Source organism: Ambystoma mexicanum, chromosome 3p (assembly GCF_040938575.1).
Source record: "Ambystoma mexicanum isolate Mex_15411 chromosome 3p, UKY_AmexF1_1, whole genome shotgun sequence".
In the NCBI taxonomy this organism is placed as follows: Eukaryota; Metazoa; Chordata; class Amphibia; order Caudata; family Ambystomatidae; genus Ambystoma; species Ambystoma mexicanum.
In genome coordinates, this window is record NC_090925.1 from 357601497 (window position 1) to 357621421 (window position 19925).

The 19925-nt window shown below is 46.2% G+C and overlaps 1 protein-coding gene across 1 annotated transcript in view; it reads left to right on the top strand.

The window, feature by feature from the left end:
* The window catches only part of HCK (HCK proto-oncogene, Src family tyrosine kinase), a 458518-nt gene that overhangs the window by 215214 nt on the left and 223379 nt on the right, over positions 1 to 19925 (top strand). Inside the window, exon 5 of the mRNA XM_069651010.1 lies at positions 5169 to 5267. Coding sequence (XP_069507111.1) covers positions 5169 to 5267 — 99 coding nt within the window. The remainder of the gene's footprint in view (positions 1 to 5168; positions 5268 to 19925) is intronic.

A 19925-nucleotide genomic window follows, 5' to 3' on the forward strand; every position in this document is an offset into this window, starting at 1 on the left:
TTCATTTCGCACTCACATCTGGGATACCCAATCGAAGATGTGCTGTCATGCAGGCATGCCAGACGTGGACCAATCACTGTCCACGGTGGTCCCAGTCATTCAGGCATACCAGACATACTGGCATCAGTAGTGTGAATTGGGACCAGACACTCCCAATCCTCGTCCTGGGCACTAGCACACGTGACATACAGGAGCCTGTAAAAGTTGCGGTTTTCACAGGAGGCTGCCTGCCGAAATAAGGAATTCCCAGGTCGGCTCGACCTGGGGGAAAGGAAAGGGACAGAATGGCAAAAGGACAGGACAAAAGACTTTGTGGCACAGCCATTTTCGGCACTGGCAACAGTCTTGAGCCGTACGTGATAAACGCGGTATGGTAAGTTAAAAAGTAGTAAAAATACTATAATCTGCTGCCACCTGTTTGTCCTAGGCACACTTGTAAAATCACCCAAAAATTCTTAGAGGGTGTCGAGGGCCATAAAACAAGAAGACCCCTATGCGCGGTACTGTAAGGTACTTGGCACATAGATAAAAAGTTACCAAGAAATGGCAACATAGCCCAAGACTAAGGGAAACATAGTTTCCCAGTACTGATAGGCTGAAGGACGAGTCCGTTTTCCCATAACAGATGAGCAAAAGCCTAGAGGAGCGCAGCTGAAGGCTGTGCTGCACTGGTGAAAGTCAGTTTAGGTTAGCCAAACAAAAGCAAAAGGTTTGGGGGGTCCATAAATGGAGGGAAAATTGCACCTAGGGGAAATCTTTCTTATCAAGCTGGAAGAAACATTGAACTTTATTTGGAATACTACTTATTTTAAGACTGACCTCCCTACACTTTGTATACAGTTAGACGTGAGGGCAAGTATATTTTTGGGACATAGACAGACATTTGCCTTGGACTTTGTGACACAGACTATCCTTACTTTATTTAGGTAGGGAAATCGAAGGGCAAGTTAGGCTTTACTCCATCCTGCATTTTGAGTTAATGAAAGTCTCTGAGTTAAACATTAAATTCAGTTGTCTGTGTCTACATCATGATGCCTTCGCAGAGTGCAAAGATGAATAAGCTAAGGAGAGGTTTTCCTCTCCATATAAAGGCAAAATGTAATCAGGAATTGGTGCAAAAGCAACCTTCGTTGTAAGGGGTATAATCCAAGCTGGTGTAACAAGTGTCCTTTATCTTCTGACCTCATACCCAGAATACCTTGTCTGCAGGAAATGGGAGGAACAGGAAGTTGGAGAGATCCTTAGCAGAAATCAAGATTGTGAACCCCGCTCTCATCCTACCTCTCTTCTCCGGCTACTGTAACTCCACTCATGAGAAGTCATGTCTGCTGACTACAGCGGGACTCCATTGGTGAACATCATAGTATGGAAGATGCTTTGCAATGTCAGTGTTGCCTTTGAAGCACTGATACGCAGGGGACTTCCCAGGTTGGATTCCTGTGGCCTGGTAGCAGGGTGTTGCCCTTCCTGCCCATGGGCCTACATGGCAGTTTTGGAGCCATTCAAGCAAGACAGCTAATAGACACGTTCTATCATAGTTGAGCGCTGCTCACAAAGCTAAAACTAGTTTGATATCAAATTCCTGTGGCTCAATAATTCTTTGGCCCCAGTAGCCACCATGCCACAACCGGGCATGGGCATGGCTTATATTCACAGTATATTGTGCCACTATGATGACTAGGTTACACAGTTATTATAATTTGGATCAGAGGTGCAGAAAATTAATAAGCCACCTCTAACTGTTGGACCTTTGTGTTACTTGCAGCAGTCAGGAATGTGCATGTGACCTTTGAACCTACCATGCAATATAATTTTGGCATGGAGCATGATGAAAGGTGGTCTCATTAGCAGACCTCCCTTTCAGAAACAGAATGACCTGCATCATTTTATGTATTAAAAATCAGAAAAGCTAAGGCTATCCCGTCCTCACCAGATGGTATCCTATCACACACCCTCCAGCCAAAAATGGTTGAGAACCATCCATCTAAGGGTCGGGCTGATCCTCCACGCACACGTACCCTCTGAGGCCCTCAGAATTGAATTGATGTGATGCAGTTTTATGCTGGATGTCAACATTCAGTCCCTGTAGGGATATGGCCCAGCGCAGCAACCTGGGATTCTCTTCCTACATGGCCATCAGCCACGTGAGAAACCAGTGATCAGTCTGAATGGTAAAATGAGACCCATAAAAGTAGGGTTTCGGCTTGTGTACCACTTAAACTACGTCAAATGCCTACTTTCAATAGTTTCCAAGTTGTGCACTCTTTCAATCAGTCTCCTGCAACGTGGCAACATGTTTTCAACCCCTTCCGAGTTTAGCTGTGCTTCAACTGTTCCAATTCCAAATTCAGTAGTATCCGTCTGGATAATTTATTCCTGTACATAATCTGGAATCTGGGTTCCTGCACATGCCATCATTTACGTTTGGCAGACAGGCCTCGAAATGACTTCCGTTGGCATCATTCAACGAAAAGGAAATGCTACCATACCACTTGATAATGATCTATAGTTCCCAGTGAGACCCAGGAAGTCTCACTTGAGTCTGTGAGGTAGTAATTTCCCAATCCTGAGCCCCTGTGCCTGGAGTGGCTGTTTCTTATCACCATCCACTTGGTGTCTCAGGTAAAAAACAGTGCCCTGCGCTATCTGGCACTTTGAAGACTTGATAGGTAAGTCAGCATTCTGCATGGATTGCAGCACCTGCTTCAGATGGGAAAGATGGCTTTCCCAAGTGTGGCTAATAACTGCAACATTTATCGACATCATCGAGATAGGCAACACTGAATTTCCCTAGGCCACTGAGGTTTAAGGTGGCAGGGACATTTTTAATCCAACAAGCATAACATTGAACTTATTGTGTGGAAAATGCTGATCTCTCTTTTGCCCGATTGTCAGGCCACACTGCCAGTACCTGGCCGTTAGGTCAACGACACTCAAGTACTTGACAGTGCCTAACTTGTCAATGGGGTCATTTGCGTGAGGTAGTGGGTGACATCTGTCTTAGTCACAGAATTTAGCCTTTTGTAGTCCACACAAAAGCAAACTCCAGTCTTCCCTGCTGGACTGTTTGGGAACCAGCACCACAAGGCTATCCTATGGGATATTGGAGGGCTCAATAGCCAGACCCAACATCTTAGAGACTTCCTATTGATGGTGCCTCTCACCTTGTCAGACTTCTGGTGAATTCTGTTCTACATAGTCGTACTCTCTCCACTGTCTATGTCATGGATAGAAGACAAAAAGATTAGCTAACTGGTCCAGTAACCGGTGGCAGTCCCCCAATTGCTCTTCTGACAAGTCAGAGGAGATCTGTAACCCCTCTACAGACTAATATGTGGCATATGGGTGTAGAAAGTCTGGGAGGGGATCAGTCTCTTCTTCTGACTCACCATCTGTCCCTAAAGCCAAAACCAAGTTATCTCTCATGTAAATCAGCTGAAACCACATTACGTTACACCAAAGACCGTATGCTTCTGCTTAGAAACCATTGTATCAATGATGTAGTTAACCGCATTGATCTTTTCCAGACCCACGGGGGGGCTGGGGAGGTTCCAGTCTACTTACCTTGAAGGACACTGAGCTAAGCAGGTTCCATCATCCAGACCATCTGTCCCAGAGTATACTCTGTCAATGTAGCCTTCGAGTTATGACAGTGTTTCATCAGAACCTGGCTAGTCATGAGATTTTGGGTTGACTATTCCTTGTACTGCACTTCCCCCCCTCCCCTTCCCCTTGCACTTTTCCCCCTCCCCCACCCCTGCACTTGCGCGATCTGAATGACACCTGGCCTAGTAGGATCGTTGTCTGTCTCCCCTTGTCCCTCCCCTCCCTGCCTCGTCGCGCCTTGAAACACCTGTGTATAGGCGCGTTACAAATACCATATCATATCATATCATATCATATCATAGCCATTCTGGACCCGATCCGGAGCACATAATCAACTACATTGTATGAAGGACTTTGGGATTAACCCTGCCATCCTTCACACACCAAACCTAGGGGACCCTAAAACGATAACCAAACAGAAGCTGAAAGGGACTGAAACCTACTCCATTCTGTGGCACCTCACTGCAGGTGAACAATAGGCAGGAGGCTGCCTCAGCAAGGCACATGGGTGAATTGTAATTTTGGCATGGAGCATGATGGCAGGGGGGGGGCGTCTGATTAGCAGGCCTCCTTTCAGTACCAAAATTGCCTGCATCATTTTATGTATTACAAAATCAAAGAGGCTTGGACTATCCCACCCTCACCAGATGGCATCCTGTCACTCACACACATGGTGCAGTGGCATGTTAGGTACTTAACCACATCATTTCCAAGCTCTAGTTGTACAATGTTACCTTTGTAAATATTTTGTTTTTTTAAGAACTCAACAAATAAGTTGTTTTATCAAACAGACCTGACATTACACATATCATCCTTACGCAAACATATAAAGAAAAAAGGTGTATGATTGTTATTTTCCTTATCTTAAATGGAAAAGTTCAATGCACATTGGATGAGCCTAGCCAATCTCTCATAGGTTTTACTACGGTACTTTAAAGTCTTTAAAACACCCTAGAAAAGAAACTGTTAGAAGTTCAGCTGCTTATACACTGTCATGCTTTGTGTTTTAGTGATATTACTATCAGTTTAAGTTCTACATATATATTTTGTGACTTAGTTCTAAAGTGGCCTTGAAATTATTCACAGAAATGCTCGGTAAGTGATGATCTGCGGGGCCTATGACTGGCAGATGCTCACATAGCAGCTGTAATCAATAAATCATTAGCACCCATTTCAGAACTTTTAACAAACAACAGTATGGCATGTCTCTCCTGTGTCTGGACCTTATATGTATTTCTTCAGTGTTGTTGTGCATGTTGGGCTATGTTGATTCTTGTGTGACCGCCAGTTTTTTCTGCCTTCTCCCTTTGTGATCCCGCTATCGAAGACTTATTCCTGCAGCCTGTGTCTTGTTGTGCATATTGGGCTATGTTGAGTTGTACACTACACTTAATTCTGTCTCCCCTATCTTTGATCCCTCTATCGTAGGGTTATTTCTGTTGTGCTCTTGTTGTTTGTAAATGTCAGGCCACATCGAGAGGAGGCCGAGCGTCACTTCATTGTGTCTTTTCTCTTTCTGATAATTGATCTGGTCATTGACTTTATGTCTCTTTGTTTTTCAGATCTGGGGAATGGTGGAAAGCCAAACTGTTGTCAACAGGAGTTGAAGGATTCATTCCAAGTAACTATGTTGGCAAAGTGAACTCCCTCGAGTCCGAAGAGTAAGTCTGCACAGACATTGTGGGTCGAACCAGGTTGGCTGGCGGCCCCTGTGTTGGTGTTTGTCTGGAATATTGCATCATGACATACTGGGTGTTGTAAATTCTACAAATCTTTGCATTCTTGAAGTTACTTTTGAACAAGAAGCATACTGGGGATGTGTCAAGAACCTTGCCTTGGGAAGGTTTCTCCTAGAGTTTGGGGTGGTCCATATTGTGAAGCTCCAAACTGGGGGTGTGTGCAGAAGAATCCCCAGGAGCCTTGCCATTGGGAATGAAAAATATCCATATTTTGGGTTATATCAGCTGTGATGAACAGACCTCCACCTTTGTCCTTGAACGCTCACTTCCAGGTGTGTGCAGATGTACATGCTGCGCGGTTTTACAGTGTCATGTGTGGGAAATCCTTGTCTGAGGCCCCACTCGTGATTGCAAAGCCCCCTAACAGGTTGCAAATATATGGGAATCTAGTCTGTAGTGTTTGAGGATCCATATATTTATTGTGGTACTGTTCACATGTCTTAATTTTGAAGGAATGGGACTCCACTCTGCGACAAACCAGAATGTTGTGATTCGGTTGTCTTGTGCTTGGGGCTTGCCTGCACTGAATTCTGTCCTCGCTGGCCCAGTCCAGGTCCGCCCCGCCTCTGCCCACTCTCTCTGCCCAACCAGACTGCTGTGGATTGGTCCATGTCAGGGGACATGTGACCGGAACCACACATTACCTCAGAGACCTTTTCTTCCGTGCATCGGGCTGGTAGTGCCCATTTCAACTCCAGTTGCGAACGCTGTATTTCTCCTCGGTAAGAATTGTGTTATTTTGTGCGGCTTTCCTGGTTTGTCTTGGGGCTTCCCTGCATTGCATTCTGTCCTCGCTGACCTAGCCCAAGTTCGCCTCTGCCCACTCCCCCCTGCCCGGCCAGATTGCTATGGATTGGTCCGTGTCAGGGACACATGACCAGAACCACACACCTTTAGAGGCTCTCCCAGGGAAGCCTTGCGTGGGCAGCTGGCGAAAGGCCAAAGTCCAAAGGCAAAGGGTGCCTCCAGCACCTGCTAGCCCTGGGCACACTGGCAAACCAAATCCTGCCTGCTGCAATTTTCATGTAAGGTGTGAAGATTTGGGTGCACAGCCAGTGCGGTATATCCAAAGTCTTACCACTGTTTTAATATTGCATATTGATTGAATTGTGAGTGTAGCCACAGTCTTAAACCCAGCTGCGCTTTTGAATGTTGCCACTTTTGAAATTCCTACTGCACTTTGAATGTGCCTCTATTTTATTTCCAGCTGCGCTCAGGATGTTGCCACTGTGTTCAATCTAGCTACATTGTGAGTGTAGCCACTGTCTTAAACCTAGCTGTTATTTTGAATGTTTGCACTTCTCAAAATCCTGCTGCGCTTTGAATTTTGCCACTGTGTTCAATCTAGTCGCATTTTGAGTGTAGCCTTTGTTTTAAACTTGGCTGTGTTTTGAATTGTGCCGCTTTTTAAATCCTGCTGCACTTTGAATTTGCCACTTTGTTGAATCTAGTCACATTTTGAGTGTAGCCACTGTCTTAAACCTAGCTGTGGTTTTGAATTTTTCCACTTCTCAAAATCCTGCTGCGCTTTGACTTTTGCCACTGTGTTGAATCTAGTCGCATTTTGAGTGTAGCCTTTGTTTTAAACTTGGCTGTGTTTTGAATTGTGCCGCTTTTTAAATCCTGCTGCACTTTGAATTTGCCACTTTGTTGAATCTAGTCACATTTTGAGTGTAGCCACTGTCTTAAACCTAGCTCCGCTTTTGAATTGTGCCGCTTTTTAAATCCTGCTGCACTTTGAATTTGCCACGTTGTTGAATCTAGTCACATTTTGAGTGTAGCCACTGTCTTAAACCTAGCTGTGCTTTGAATTCTGCCACTTTTTAAATCCTGCTGCAATTTGAATTTTGCCACTGTGTTGAATCTATTTGCATTTTGCGTGTAGCCACTGTTTTAAATCTAGCTGTGCCTTGAATATTGCCACTGTGTGAATCTAGTTGTATTTCGAGTGTAGCCACTGTTTTGAATCGAGCTGCGCTTTGAATTTGACCACATTGTTGAATCTAGTGCATTTGAGCATAGCCACTTTCTTGAACGTGGCGGCACTTTGAATGTGCCTCTATTTTAATTCCAGCTGCACTTTCAGTCTTGCCACTATGTTGAACCTAGTTGCATTTTGAGTGCAGCCTTGTTTTAAACTTACTGGTTTTTTATATTTTGACACTGTGGTGATTCTAGCTGCACTGATTGTAGCCACTGTTCTAAAATCTAACTTCATTTTCAGTGTAGCCCCTGTTTTACATATAGCTGCGTTTTGAATTTGGCCACTGTTTTAAATCCAGCTGCGCTTTGAATACTGCCACTGTCTCGAATCTAGCTGTTCCCTGAATTCTGCCACAGCCTTAATGTAGCTGCATTTTATCTGGCCACTGCCCTGAATCTACTCATTGAATCTTACCACCATCTTTAATCTAGCCGCCTTTGAGTGTTCTGATAGTGCTGCAGGCCCAGGATAATTAATCTAGGTGCCAGAGCAGAGGCAGAGAACTATCTATCAGGCCAAACAGCTCCAAGGTTAGAGGGGCACTATGGCACACCAGGAACCTGCCCAACCCCTCTCCCTGTCCACTCCCTCCTCCTCTGCACCTCACACACATTCAGCCCACAAGGGGAATAACACCCCCCCCCCAACCATCCCTCAGACACCTCCCTCTGCGCTCCCTCACAGACCTTCCCCCAAACCTTCCCTGCCTGTCCACACCCACCCTTGCATCTTCTCTGGCCTCCCAACCCCTACCGATCAAGGTCTTCACATCCCTAAAACTGCTAGAGCTCCCCTTGCCAATGTATTTTATTATTTATTTTATTTTTATTTTATTTATTTATTTGTATAGCGCTTAGGCACGTAGATGTCAAAGCGCTGAAACATATAACAAAACAAAAACAAACAAACTTGTTGAATAGCAGCATATAAAGAAAGGCAGTAATCAGAAGGATTTAGTGACCTCTACGTGAAAAATTCAGAAGAAAGGAAGGGCTTCTGATTTTATTCTGAAGGGAAAGGGAGTGGAGACAGGCCTTGCACATACTGGTAAGTTGTTGAGTATCGGGCGGGAAATTTGAGGGATCTGCCACCTGCTCCCATACTTTTGATATGTTTGCAAATCAATAACTTCTGAGAGCAGGAACGCAAGACACAAGTCGGATTGTGCCATTGCAGCCATTCTTTAAGATAGTCAGTTGCTTGACCATATAGACCATTGTGAGTGACAATTGTGAGTTGAATGTAACCCTTTGTGAAATTGGTAGCCAATGACGGTTTTTCAGAAGCAGTGTCATATCAGAACACCAGTCGACATTGGACACAATTCTGGTAACAGCATTTTGCACCACTTGGAGCCGAGCAATTCCATACGCAGGGGCCCCAGCAACAGGGCCTTTCCGTAGTCTAGTTTACTACCAACAGTATGGTCTTCAGGCTGTTTTGGGTCTTTCAAGCTTTTGGCTAATCAACAATTTAGTTTCAATGGCAACCCTGATCTTTTGAATTTTAAGTACAAAATAGTCCATCCGTTTATCGCTACCATTGCAAAAGAAAAGCATTCAAGTAAGAATATGTCAAGATAGTGGAGCTGCTGGCTTCCCTTGTCCACGTTTTCAGCACGGGACAAGGCAGCATGTTCGAGCTTCGCACACACTTTGGGTTCTCTGACACGAGGATACAGTTCAAGCATAGGTATCAGGGCCTTCTGGGCCAAAGTCGCTTTACCATTCAAAGTCTCTTATCGGAGAGGGCCTGAAGTAGCAAACAAGCACTAAAGTTCCTTTCTTATCAGGTTTTTCACATTCACAAGTTATCGGGTTCACTATTCACCATGGGTCTCTCGCCTTCAAGTTTGGACCCCCTTTTGCACAATATTTATGTGCTGTTCAATAGCTGTTCAAGTACACCCTTTTTGGTTTGCCGTCTTTCTCCCTTCGTTCAGCTGCTATCTCAAAAACACTGTTCCTTCGTGTGCTTTGCCTCACTCAGAGTGTGCTCTCGTTCTTCACCTTTTATTCGTGTGGGGAAGCTTAATGGAAGTCAGGTGTGAGTGGTTACCATTGATTGCCTGACCTTGCCTGCCCATAATAATGGGACATGTCAGGTACACTGCTTGGGAGCAAGTCTGTTTTCTCCCAGAGCGGGTTGTCCGTGTGAAAGTGTTTGTGTAGGGAAGGGGGGGTAAAGTTCCTAAATATCCTACTGGGTAGGATGGGGCAACGATGTTACAGGGAAGAGGATCAGAGTCTCGCCATCAAGTGTCTCACTCCCAGGCCCCAAAGACCCCTCACCCGGGTGATCCTCCTGTACTGGTCCAACGCCAGGGTCTGGATCCAAAGGCGATGGCCGTGCCCTGGCCACCTGGGAGAGAGATTCCTGGAGACTGGCGGTTTCTCACCCCTCCTAACACTCCTTTGGAAATCAGCAACCCAGCGTCAGCCATGACGTTACACCCTCCTTTCCTGTCGGCCTCCATTCATCTACAACCCCTCTCACCAACCTAAGTCACTGCCCTGCACCCACACCAGACCCCCTTCACACCACTGACTACACACCTCTGATGAGGGAACCCTCTACAATCCCCTCTCACACACACTCTCCACTCCCCTCCACCACTCCAGAAACACTGCAGGACACATCCTGGATGCAATATTCAGCTTCTCCAATCTGATCTCCATGCTGCCCCCTGACCACTAATCTGGATGGACCACCCAGCCAACTTCTTCTTGCTTTTGACTGCAATCCCTCCTCCCCGCTGGACAAACACTGGACCCTCCAACTGCTTCCCATTGTGGAACAAGGTCATAAGTACTCCGGACTTGGCTGACTCTCTGCTTGCCTCCTTCCCCAATCTTACTCTTCAGGGAGGTCTACACTCTATCAGCCATTTTGACCTATGGCTCTCCAGTGCCCTGAGACCACTCACCCCCACCAGATCCACCTCCCACGGACAAGGTGCTTCCTCTAAATAGTTCACCCGTTCTCTCAAAACCCTCAAAACACTTAACCATTCCCTGGAGTGCAGATGGCGGATCAACCCCTCTCGCCAGAATAGAACTGCTTATCCCAATAAGATCTTTGCCCACAAGGAATAAATCCAGAAGACAAAAAAACAATTTTTACTGGAAAGAAATGGCTAACACCTGTAACACCAGCAGGGAACCCCACAAGATCACCTCAGAATTCAAGGACCCTCACTGCACTTCCCCCACCACTCCCAACTCCCAAGCACTTTGTGATGCCCTCTCCGACCACTTCCACAACATCTTTGTGGAAAGAAACCGCACCATCAGAGCTAAACTAGCAACACTCCCGCCCCAATCGCATGCACCAACGTCCACCGAACACACATACCTTCCCTCCGCCCACCCTATCGTCTCCTCCTTCTTACCCATCTCTCAACCAGAATTCCTGAAGCTACTTGCTAGCAGCCGGCAGTTCGGATCCCCAGGAGATCCATGCTCTCCTGCCCTCCTTAAAGAAATCCTTTTGTAAACCTGTGCAGTCAGCATCGTGAGAGCTATCATTAACACTTCCCTCACCTCAGGCCTATTCCCAGCATCTTTCAAAACATCGCACATCAAACCCCTGCCCAGAAAAATACCCCTTGACCCCCTCCTTCTGGCCAACTATGGACATATCTCTAACAACCACTTCATAGCCAAACTCATTGCCCTACTTGCAACTTTTCCTCTTCACCGAAGCCAACCACCTCCTCGACCTTGCCCAGTTTCGGCTTCAGACCCCTTCGATGAATTGAACCATTCCATGTCTCCATCTGGAATGACCTCAAAAGAACCACAGACTCAGAAAGCTGTGCTGCACTTAACTTCCTCGACCTCTCAGCGGCCTTTGACACAATGGACTACTGCATCCTGTGATGAATCCTGCAGAGTCCTCGCAAAGACTCTACCTAAAGTCTCCTCCTAGGTAGCCAGGGAAAGTCAGACACTTCCATATCATGACCCTGGGGGTGGTATTAGCCAGGAGGATCACCTAGGAGGAGAAGAGCCGCAAGGGGGCACAGGAGGACTCAGGAAATATGATTGATAACAGAATATGTAATGGTTTGCTGTCAGAGAGAGCTGTTCATTTCCCAAGCTGACTATCTGAATTTGAGTGAGAACCGTCATATATCAGTTATGTATATGCAATAAGAAAACTCCCATTAATAGGGATGACAGCTCCTATTACACCCAGGGGAATACAAGAGATGAGTCTTCAGGTGTTACCAATGTAGACTATAGTAACTCTCATTCCTCTATAAAGACAAATTCTCCATTTACTCCTTGTAATACTCCTTTAAGGAATATAAATGAGGAGAGAAAGGAACGTGGTAGTTATATTTCCATGAGAAACATAGATTTTTACGTGAGGACTCCAAGTCGCACAATGTCCAAAGTACTGGGACGACGAAGAGGGCTGCACAGGCACAAGTTGCAGCCTATTAGTGGTAATAACCCACACCATAGGGAGACGGGGAGGCATGAAAAGGCCCCCTCAGGTAGTAGCAGAAGGTGCAGTAGTTGTGACACCTTCACGTGGCAGCGGAAGCTGAAGTTTCTGGTCAGCAGAGACGCTGGGACCACTGCCAAGTACTGAGCGGATGCCGGTTCTGGGTGGGTCTCTGCTGCTCAAGACCTTAATTGCAGAGGTTGTGCAGCGAGAAGCGTTGGGAGTAACAGCTTTCCCCCTAAGAAACACAGATGCAGAGGTCACGTAGCGAGAAGCACACAATTCAAAGGTCTTTCCAGTTGTCAGACGGCCTTCGGTAGCAGACAAGCACCAGAGAGCCATAGGAGCAATGAGAGCTCCTTTATTGACAGGCGCAGACCGTGGGACACCAAGAAGAAGAGGTTGACGAGCTGCGCAGTGAGTCAGAGGTCCTAGAGGCAGCGAGGTGAGCAGACACGCACGCCAGATTGTTGAGTTCACGAGTAGATTGTGACCCCCGGAGCGCTCTGTAACCGCCTGCTGGCCCAGTCCAGATGCCTTAAGCACAAAGCAAATATAATCAAAGCTAAATGGTAAAAGAGTCCTTGTTATGAATATCGAACTAGCAAAGCTGAATGATTAAACCAAGTTGACTCAACGCAAAGAATGTGGCAGAATAAACATCTGTTAATCAACCCAGAAGGGTGTAACTGTGTCTATGTGGGGCAATTTGAAGGCCAGTACCAAGAGAAGGCAATCATTTGTGAATCCAAGACAAACAACCATTGCCCAAGCCAAAAGGGAATCATACCAAGGCGAGAGATAAAGAAACAAGATTGCCAAAGCCAAGAGAGGGCAGTTAAAACATTTTGCCCACATTTAAAGGAGGCCATGAGAGGAACTGGCTTAAACCCACTATGCCAAAGCTAAAGAAGTATAAGAGTGAGAAAGAATTATTGTCAGCAGTTGGTGAATGTAGAAGTGGGTAAACAAGAGTTGCAGGCGGGCTGTCCTTCTGATAGAAGGTATTCTGTCACAAGCTTCTTTCTTTCTCACCTTTTTCTCCTTGCTTGTGTTCTTCCGGGATGAGGTTTCTTTCTTTTTCACCGACCGTGACTTGTACAGGCTGGAACGTGAGTCCTCGGGTTCCAGCGTGGAAGCCGGCTGCCAAGCCGGTAGCATTCGATTTCCAGGAACAATGTCAATAACTCCAGGAAGGAAGATATCGGAAGGTAAGGATTGGAGGGGGGGGTTCCAGGAACATGAAGGAAGATAGAATTCACAATAGCGCAGAGAGCGAACTCGAACAACATCTAGTAACTCGTAGGGGTAGAGTTGAGATGCGTGGAGTTGCGGGGGCGTGCCGGTTTTCTAGGAAGCTGGCGACTGCACGCAAAGGCTAGATCGCAACGGTTCTGACTCGTTGGCCATCTTGGATGAGTTGCAGAGTTTAGGCCGTGGTGCATCATGGACCACTAAGTCCAGAATGGTCGAACCCGGCTATTCATGACAGCATGCCTCCTCCTGAGCCTGGACCCACCAGGTTTGCTCGGATGTATTCGATGAAACCTCTGCAGTAGACGAGGAGCATTCATGTTAGAGACTGGTTCCCATGTACTCTCGCTGGGGGGGTAACCTTTCCACTCTACCAAATATTGTAGTTGGCCTCATCTATATCTGGAATCACATATCCTGGAGACTTAGAATTCAACCTGATCATTGATGAGCACAGGATTAGGTCTAGGAATAGTCTGATTGGATTGTACATATGGCATCAATAAAGAGATGTGAAAGACCGGATTAATTCTTTTCCAGGATTCTGGGAGCTGAAGTCGATATGCCACTGTGGTAATGATTTCCTTGATGGTGAAAGGTCCGTAATACTTGGGAGCCAGTTTATTGGGCCGTAGATGTCAAGGAAGGAGTTTGGAGGATAGCCAGACTTCATCCCCTATTGAATAAGAAGGGCTAGGTCTCCACTTGGCATCTGCATATCATTTAACAGCTATCCTGGCCTTTTCCAGATGTTCCTTAGCATCCCTGTGAACGTTTACCAACGTTTCAATCCAGGAATCAACTGCAGGTACCAGGATTGGATGTAGTAAAACTGATGGTAAAATTGAAGGATGGAATCCTTGACTGCAGAAGAATGGACTTGTCTTGATGGCCGAATGGTCTGAATTGTTGTAAGCGAATTCGGCTACAGGAATCAATAGCGACCAATCATCCTGGACCTTGCTCGCAAAACAGCGGAGATACTTTTCTAAAGTCTGGTTGACTCCTTCTATGATCCCGTTGGTTTGGGGATGGTAACCTGAAGACAATGCCCGCTGAATTCCTAGTATTTGGCATAGTTGTTTCCAGAACTGGGAAATATACTGAGGACCTCTGTCGGAGATGATCTTGGAAGGTAATCCATGGAGCCTAAATATGTGTTCGATAAATATCCCAGCAAGTTCAAGTGAGAAGGGTAATTTAAACAGCAGTGTGAAATGTGCTGTATGGGTAAACAAGTCAATGGTAACCATTATAGTCGTATATCCCCGGGATGGGGGTAATTCCACAATAAAATCTGTGGCGATGAACTCCCAAAGACGTGTTGGTAATGTAGGTTGATGCAGAAGACCGGCAGGTTTTCTATTGTCATGTTTGTTTTGATTGCACACAGCACAGGATTGGATGTAGGTTTTTATGTCAGTAATCATTCTTGGCCACCAGAATTGCCTCTGTATGAGATGAAGGGTAGTAGTAATGCCTCGATGTCCTGAATGAAAGGTGTCATGACAGAGACTCATGATTTTATCTCTCAGTCCTTGTGTAGGGATGACTAGTCGTTTGTCCTTGAAGAGATAACCATCCTTTGTGTTCAGGTTCCATTGATTGTTCTGGGTGTATTCTTTCCAGAGATCAGAGGAAGGTGTATGAGCATGAGTGTCTTCCAGGAGAAATTTAGCTTGTGCCACAAACACGGTTTTAGGAAACATCTTGGGAAAAGCCCTGACCTCGACAGATTCATAGTCAGGACGTCTGGATAAGGCATCTGCGATGATGTTATTGATTCCAGGAAGGTGGTTGATTTGAAACTGGTACTGAGCGAAAAAGAAGGCCCAACGGGCCTGGCGACTGTTTCTGCATTCCAGGGATTGTAGTACTTGCAAGTTTCGATGATCTGTTCATACTTGCACTGGATAGTTAGCTCCCAGGAGTAAATGATGCCAATCAGTGAATGCTTGTCGGATGGCCAGTACCTCCTTCTCCAGGACAGAATAATGACATTCACTTGGCATCAAGGTGAGGGATAGGTAGGCAATAGGGTGTTCCATCTTGTCCTCAAATCCTTGTTTTAAGACTGCCCCAATGGCATAGTCAGAAGCATCTGTTTCCACCAGGAAGGTTTGATCTGTATCGGGTTAGGCTAGGATAGGACCTTCAGTGAATTTTTCGTTTCAGTTGTTGAAAGGCCTTCTCTTGTTCTGTAGACCAAATAAACAGTGTATTCCTCTTTAGAAGTGCCACGATGGGATGTGCAATTTCAGAAAATGTCGGAATAAATTTTCTGTAAAAATGTGAAAGTCCTAGGAAGGATTGTATCTGTTTCACAGTGGTAGGCGCAGGCTACGAAAGTATGGAATCTATTTTACCTGGATCCATTCCTATTCCATTAGGGCTGAGCACAAATCCAAGGTAATGAACAGTCTGAACATGAAATAGACACTTTTCAGGCTTGGCCAGGAGTTTGTTTTCACGTATTCACTGCAGAACTGCCTTAACATGCTCTTGATGAATCTGGGGATCTTTAGAATAAATCAGTATATCATCCAGGTATACGATAACAAAAAGGAACAACATATCCGAGAAAACCATGTCCATGAATCGTTGAAATACCGCAGGAGCGTTGGCAAGACCAAAGGGCATGACCAAATATTCGAAGTGGCCATAACGGGTTCCAAAGGCTGTCTTCCATTCATCACCTTCCTTAATTCTAATGAGATGGTAAGCACAGCTCCTCGAACGGCCTCCAGAATATCAGAAATGAGTGGTAACTGATAGTGTCATGATCTCTGCTTCCAAAAGGTCAGGGTTTTCCCAACTCCCTTGGAAGCAGATCCATAACCCAGGTTCCGAGTGCCAACCAGTCCCAATTGGGACCTTTTGGACCCAGTCCTGGCGCCAGTGGCACCAGGCTCATAAATATGCCCAGTCCCAGCGCTGGAAGCGCCGGGCTCATAATGCTTGGGTGGACTTACCTTCAGCAGACCATGCTGCTTACTTGCCTGCCAGTTGAGCCTCTGATCCTCTTCTGTTTGGAACTACTTTTCCTGTTGGGTGGGGCTGGAGCCACTCCCTAGATTCAGAACACTGGAACTCTTCTGGAAGGCAGGAACTCTTTTCTTACCAGGAACTCTTTTCTTACTTAGGCGTGGCTGTGGAAGGAGACACCTAAGCACTACAGGAGGCTATTTAAACCACACCCGGTGGATGAATCTTGCTTTGCGTTATTCTGCAACCTCTGCAGCAGAACGCTCATCGTGTCTTCTGCATCCGGTCCTGGGCCTAAGGAAAAAGGCTTACCATCCTGAATCCAGTCTTCAGCAACACCTATAAAGACAAAGAACAGGTTAGCATTCCGGCATCTGAAAGGCAAAGGCTTACCATCCTGAATCCAGTCTTCAGCAACACCTATAAAGACAAGAAAGAACAGGTTAGCATTCCGGCATCTGAAAGGCAAAGGCTTACCTACTCTTCGTGCGCTCCGGAGGTCTTCACACTGCATTCCGGCATCTGAAAGACAAAACAAGGTGCGTTTAAAGACATTGGGGAACTTTAATACTCACGTGCCATTACTCCTTTCCACATCTAATCCAGTGGGTATTCCGGCACCCTGCAGCCGCTCCGAACTCGTACCTGCAAAATAAAAAGACAGTTAGAGCGCATAGTGAAGCAGGCAACAAGCGCTTACTTACGTGCTTCCAGGCGCTTCTATTCATCACACGGGCTCCATCCTCAACTCACTTCAGCCCGTCATCAGCCATCGCCGGAACCCTGCAAAACAAGAGACATCATTACTAAAGACTTTAAAGACATTTGAATGACTCGAAACTTACCGTTCGTGCAGTAAACGACGGACAGCAGTCCTCTGAAGTCAAGAGGCCTGCGCTACCTATCCAGTGAAGAAACTGGTTACAGCACCCTGCCCCGAGGCAGATGGAGAGCTCGGCATTCACTTACCTAAGGTGAGAGCGTTAACCTTTGGGGGTCTACAGGAGAGGAGAAGAGGAAAGAGATAGGGACACCCCAATAACCCCAGTTCATTAACCCCATATTTTCTATCTGCAGACATCTTACTCTACACGTCAGGCATACAGTGCACAGAGGTCCAGCCCAAAGAGCCAACCGGGTGCTACACATCACCTTTGAAGATACGGTAGTCGCCCAGTCAAGACCGGCGCCTCTGCGAGAATCAGGTGAGCGTTACAGAACGCAAAGCCTACCGCAAAACTCTCGCCCAGGCGCTATGGAAACCTCGGATACTGACCCCCTAGCCCGGTTACTTGGGGAACTAAGGGCAGAAGTGCATGCAGCTCGTCAGGAAACGAATGCTCTAAGGAGGGAACTAATTATTTCCAAGGAGAGAACAGACAATCTTGCTAGACAAGTGCTACAGTCACAAGCCGGACAGACCCCGTTACCCGCATCAGGGGCAAATCTTCCTTCAACATCCTCTATGAATCCAGTGCAGATCAACCTACCTGGGAATGTACCTCTGGCTCCGCCCGAACGATTTTCTGGTGACCCAAAGAGGTTTGCAGTATTTATCAATCAGTGCCGGTTGCACTTCTTATGCCGGCCAGCAGCCTTTCCAACTGATCAAGCAAAAGTAGCTTTTGTACTTTCGTACCTTAGTGGCAATGCGGCAGACTGGTCGATCCCTCTAGTTAATCAAGATGATCCGGTTCTCCATGATTTTCAAGCCTTTCAGCTTAGTATGGAAAAACTGTTCGCAAGACATTCACAGGGGCAGGTCTTGGACAATGAGCTTCTTTCGTTGCGACAGGGTAATCAAGACCTTTTGGCTTATATTGCATCTTTCAATAGACTAATAGTGGAAACTCAATGGCCTGAGGACAAAAGGATTACGCTGTTTTATAGAGGTCTACGTGGAGAGCTCAAAGACGTTTTAGCCCAAGTAGTGAATCCCCCACAAGACTGTTCGGATTATATAGACTTGGTCGTTCAAATAGATCACAGGCTGCAGAACAGGAAGGCCGATCGTTCCAAGTTTGATGCTCGAGTATTTTCCAAACCGCCAACTCCTTCCAAAGGAGTAGACTCCGGGGAACCCATGCAAATAGGGGGTCTGAAAGGTCCTCTAACACAAAGGGAGCGGGAAAGGAGGAAACAGTTGCAATTATGCCTATATTGCGGAAACTCAGGGCACTTTCTTCGAGACTGTCCGGTGAAACCTGCCAAGAAGGCAGTAGGAGCTGCAGTTACCAAAGTTACAAACTCTGAGCAGGGAAACGACCTCGCCCGACAAGAATAGAGGTCCTCTTGCCGAGCATGAAAACCAGTTCCGTGACCTCGCATTTCGTGATACCTATGGTCCTCATTAGCCCTGATAATCCGGATCGATTACATGCAATTGAAGCTTACGTCGACAGCGGTGCCATCGGCAATTATGTGGATCATGAAATGGTTTTGAGGATGAATCTAACTCTTTGTCCCAAGGCTGTAAAGGACGTCATTACTACGGTGGATGGTACGGAGATAGCCTCCGGGCCAGTAACGCATACCACTCAAGAGGTGACGCTAGTAAGTCAAGATGGACACCATGAGAAGATCGTGTTCGATGTGATCAAGGCCCCTCAGTTTCAGATTATTCTAGGAATACCTTGGTTAGAGAAACACAATCCTCTGATCGATTGGCGAGCAAGAACGGTCCAGTTTCCAGAATGTGTCTCTACTTGTCACCCTCCACCTGGTGTTGCACTGGCCGCAATTTCTTCAGAGACTCCCCAGTTACCTCCCGAATACCTAGAATACCAAGATGTTTTCCGGAAGGATCAGGCTAACTCTCTACCTCCTCATAGGTCTTATGACTGCCAGATAGACCTGATACCTGGATCTACTCCTCCTTGTAGTAGAATTTATGCCCTCACCGAGCCTGAGAACCTTCACCTTCGACAATACCTGGATCAATACCTGGCAAATGGGTTTATTCGTCCTTCCAAGTCCCCTGCTTCTTCAGCTTTGTTCTTCGTTCCAAAAAAGGAAGGAGACCTTAGAACTTGTATCGATTATCGCTCCCTGAACCAGATCACCGTTAAGAATAGATATCCGTTACCTTTGATCCCTGAACTCCTGGACCAAGTCAGAAAAGCATGCATATATACAAAGCTGGATCTTAGAGGAGCTTACCACTTGGTACGAGTAAAAGAGGGCGATGAATGGAAGACGGCCTTCCGCACCAAGTATGGGCTATTTGAATATCAGGTCATGCCCTTCGGACTTTGCAATGCCCCGGCCGCCTTTCAATATTTTATGAACGATGTCCTCAGAGAGCTCATAGATGTATGTGTTGTTGTTTACATTGACGACATCCTCGTTTATTCTTCATCGGAATCTGAACATCGGAAACACGTGAAAATGGTCCTCGAAAGATTGCGTCAACACAAACTTTTCGCTAAGTTGGAAAAATGTGTTTTCAACGTGACTGAAGTTGAATTCTTGGGATTCATATTATCACCTGGCGGAGTGCGTATGGATTCAAAGAAGGTCGATGCAGTTCTCAAATGGCCATCACCATCCTCCGTAAAAGGTGTGCAAAGCATGTTAGGCTTCGCTAACTTTTACCGCAGGTTTATCCCCGAATTCTCTCGAATAGTCCAGCCCATCACTGCCTTGTTAAAGAAAAACAAACGTTTTGAATGGTCTACCGAGGCGGAACAAGCTTTCCAGGATTTGAAGACTAAATTTATCTCTGCACCAATCTTAAAACACCCTCGCCCCGAACTCCCCTACATCGTGGAAACTGATGCTTCAAGCCTTGCCATGGGGGCAGTTCTATCACAAAAGGACCCAGTAACCAATCAGTTGCATCCCGTGGCATTTTGGTCCCGCAAATTCTCGCCTCCTGAAATCAATTACAAGATTACTGACAA